General features: G+C 39.1%; 1 protein-coding gene across 1 annotated transcript; it reads right to left on the bottom strand.

The window, feature by feature from the left end:
- Positions 1-1,290: 1,290 nt before the first annotated feature.
- On the bottom strand, positions 1,291-2,982 carry LOC149530989 (gibberellic acid methyltransferase 2-like). The gene is made up of 3 exons (XM_089809643.1): positions 2,388-2,982; positions 2,013-2,294; positions 1,291-1,915 (listed from the first exon to the last, which is right to left on the bottom strand). Exons 1-3 carry the CDS (start codon positions 2,907-2,909, stop codon positions 1,544-1,546), a joined length of 1,176 nt encoding a protein of 391 aa, XP_089665769.1. The 5' UTR covers positions 2,910-2,982; the 3' UTR covers positions 1,291-1,543.
- Positions 2,983-3,510: the final 528 nt, after the last annotated feature.

Below are 3,510 nucleotides of genomic sequence, written 5' to 3'. Positions count from 1 at the left end.
CACACTAACCCAATATTTTTTTTATTTTCTATGCACAATAGGCTCCAACTTATTTGTCACCTAAATTTTTGCAACTCCCACTTTTTCTCTCAATTTGGGCTATAGCGAATCCACTTAGTGATGTTAATCATAGCATGTATTTTTGTGGCATACTAAAGTATCCCCCTGTTTTCAAAAGATACTACCCCAAACTCCTTTTTCATCATCCCCTCCAATACCCACCCAATATCGCCCATACTTGTTTGCCTATATAATCCCCCACCCCTCGTCCCTAAAAAACTCCATACCCCTATTTACGTAATTGATCGCCTCCTTTTAGGCACACTTTAAATTCCCTAATATGAATATAGATTATAGTTTATTGCCCCTTTCTGTGAAGACCCTATGATTTGGGTACCAGATCTTTGTGGACTTCATAGAATTAAAAGAAAAATGAAAATAACTAGAAGGTTGGCGACTTCATTGTAAAAGAGTCCTTCCTAAGCACACATTTTCCAAAGTCACACTACACTTAGCTACCACCATTATCATCAATGTAGCATTTGGAGATTAAGTAGGATATTGTCATTTATTCCACATTCAATTTTGAAATGTGAATTAACTTCAATATCCATTGGCATATTTGCAACACAATTGCCCTCATAGTACACATGAGAGATAATGTGGTCATCGAAGTCCCTAAGAATGTCTATGAAATCTTTGCTGATAGAACTTAGCATCCAAGTAGGGGATGTAATACCTTTTAAGCAATTAATGGTGCTAACAGAATCAACTTTGATGCATACCTTTCACTAATGTTTCTCCTTTTTCATCTTTATACCAATGTAGGTTGTTAAAGCCTTAGCAAAGTGGTTTGTCTAGGTAGCCAAAGGGAGGGCCAATTTTGAGACAAACCTAGCATTGTTATCACGAACCACTTGTATAACAATTCATGGTAATTAAAAGTACTTAGTAAATTACTTATATTAGTACAATGCATGACCAACTCATTTTAGTTGATATTTCCGTACCAAATTAAAATGAACTTTAATTTTAGTCAAGAGATTATAACACAATGATAACTTGTGAGCCTCTCATGTGGAAGGTCTTGAGTTTGAGTGTACTCAAGATTAACACATACAAATAATTAATTACAACAAATAGTGATAATTAATCTAGACTAACAAATAATAATAACTAATCTAGACTTTGACCCATTACGAATAAAAAAACATGAATTACAATTTTTTTATTTATATCTTTAATAACTTGAATTATGTTCATATGAATTAAAAGTTGATGATAAACTAATTGTATGAATATAATGCATAAGAAATCAGTTGTATTCCATATTTAAGAGTAACAAAGACAGATGGAAAGTCGAGTATCCATTTACAAATGAATTATGGATGGGGGGAGAACGCTTTGCAGACATCTCCTGGGCACCACAACTTTGCTGTTAAAAGTGCATAGTCGAACGAGTGTTCTGAAGATTAATGATACTTTACTGGAATGCAAAAGCAGAAGTGGAGAGGAATTTCAGAACTGATATCAGTGCGTGTGTTCATTTTCTAACGAGGGCAGCTACTATGCAGGAAACGGATCTTGAAGGGCGGAGAATGCCCTTCTCCAACATTTCACTGGACCTCCTCTCCATTCTCTCAAACAAAGCATTGCAATTCTCCACTCCAATCGCGTCTTCAACAAGGCTTCCCACAAAGCTCCTCACCAGCCTCGCCTTCTTCTTCCCAAAAGTCACCACATCGCTCACCCACTCCTCGTATTCTCTTTCCCCCATACAACTTACTCCACTCCTCACTTCCAACTTCTCAATCTCAAACACACCAGACGTTCCAACGGCCTCTCTCATTTCATCTGCGTTCGGGAAATACCATGGCAGATTGAAACTGTCCCTCGTCTCAGCCTTCACAATTCCCTATTACAAAAAATCAACAAAATTCAATATTCTGAAAAACCATATCAATCACTAAGTAAAATGGGTTCTCGTCCATTAACAAATTTATATCGATTACCTCTGAGATTAAGTCGTCCCAAGCGGCTTCAAAGTCAGGCCCACAGTATTCACCTTCTGAAGTGACTTGCTGCTCCGCACTCATTTCATTCGGACGCCCCATCGCGCATATGAACATCACACCCCCCTTTCCCATTTCCTCCCCTCTCCATCGAAAGAATTCACCCAGATCCTTCTGTGACTGCTCCGCATATGCTCTCGCCACTTCTGCTCTGCCTCCGTTAATCCAAATCTTTCCTCTGTTGTAAATACCCGACTCCTCATTCCCCACACCTTCGGGAATCTGCAATAAAAAAACGAACTGGTTAACAACAGTATTCGACACACGAAAGAAATCAGAGACGTCAGAGACTCTCTCTCCTACTTGAAGAATTACCCGAGAAAGCCAGTGCAAGGCCATGATAGAGAAGCCAATGTCGATGCTGCCATGTGGAAACAACGCTTGGTAGAAGCTTCCGGGCACTGCGGCTGCCATGTAATCGGGCTTCATCGAGTGTAACAGCGTGAACAAGCCGTTAAAATCGTTGGAAGGCAGGTCGTTGAAAAACACCTGCAGCTGTGGAATCGACAGACCTCGTTTAGAGCACACCTTTTTTATGCTCGCCACCACAAAATCCACCTCAGAAACGGTGTTCATTCCGTTGGCACAGCCCAAGTCTGCAATTCGCAATAAACCTCCTTTCTTTTCAAGTGGGAGAGAATGAATGAGGCGGAGAAAGGTAGGCTCCATGGATTTGAAGACGCAGCTCTGCCTGCTCGAATTTTGAGCGTAGCTGCTCTCTCCAACGCCCGAACTCATGTGCAGAACACAGGTCAGTTTATTTTCGCCATTCACAATATTACAATATCCCGATTTGAACTCTCCTTGGGCCAAGATTGGCAAAGTTCCGATTGCCATTCGTGCAGAGGGGAAAGGCAATGATGAGGAAGAGCGATTATAGAAATAGATTGTATATTCAAAAGTAGAGGAGTGGAGTGAATGATTGAGGCAGAGCTAGATACGTATTTATAGATAGATAATCCTAAGTTCAATTGCCTTGTTATGAATAGTTTATTTAACACACAACTCTAAAAGGGAGTGCGTGCTTAACTGTGGGCGTTTCGACACACAAGTGAAATTCTCGTTCCAACCCAATCACGTCGCAATCCTAATTAGGTGCAATGATTTTTGTAAACAGGGCGGAGTGGATTCGCATATCATGCTGATACTTTGGTAGAGTTTGGGCCCTTTAATAATTCGTAAGCATTATATATTCAACTATTATTAGACAAGCCTTGAGATCATACCGACAGTGGGATATAGTTTTTTATGTTCAAGCATCATCGTTCGTGTCTGAGGCCATTTTAAAATTATACTTCATCAGGCTTTGGTTATATTGGTAATTTTTCTATTTTTGAGTTGTATATGACAGACTAAAAAAATTGTGTAATTATATTAATTGATTTTTTAATTATATTGATTGATTTTTTATAGGACCGTCAATATGATAATTAAGTTT

This window comes from Cupressus sempervirens, chromosome 11, assembly GCF_028749045.1.
Source record: "Cupressus sempervirens isolate cs-2001-9-10 chromosome 11, ASM2874904v1, whole genome shotgun sequence".
Lineage (NCBI taxonomy): Eukaryota > Viridiplantae > Streptophyta > Pinopsida > Cupressales > Cupressaceae > Cupressus > Cupressus sempervirens.
This window is presented reverse-complemented; position numbering and strand designations above follow the sequence as displayed.

Bases quoted from the DNA above. Each gene is read 5' to 3' on its own strand.
- LOC149530989 (XM_089809643.1), bottom strand. From the start codon at position 2,909: ATGGCAATCGGAACTTTGCCAATCTTGGCCCAAGGAGAGTTCAAATCG. The intron at 2,295-2,387 runs GTAATTCTTCAA...TTTTTATTGCAG, and splicing joins CCTTGCACTGGCTTTCTCGG to ATTCCCGAAGGTGTGGGGAA. The intron at 1,916-2,012 runs GTAATCGATATA...TTTTTGTAATAG, and splicing joins GGGACGACTTAATCTCAGAG to GGAATTGTGAAGGCTGAGAC.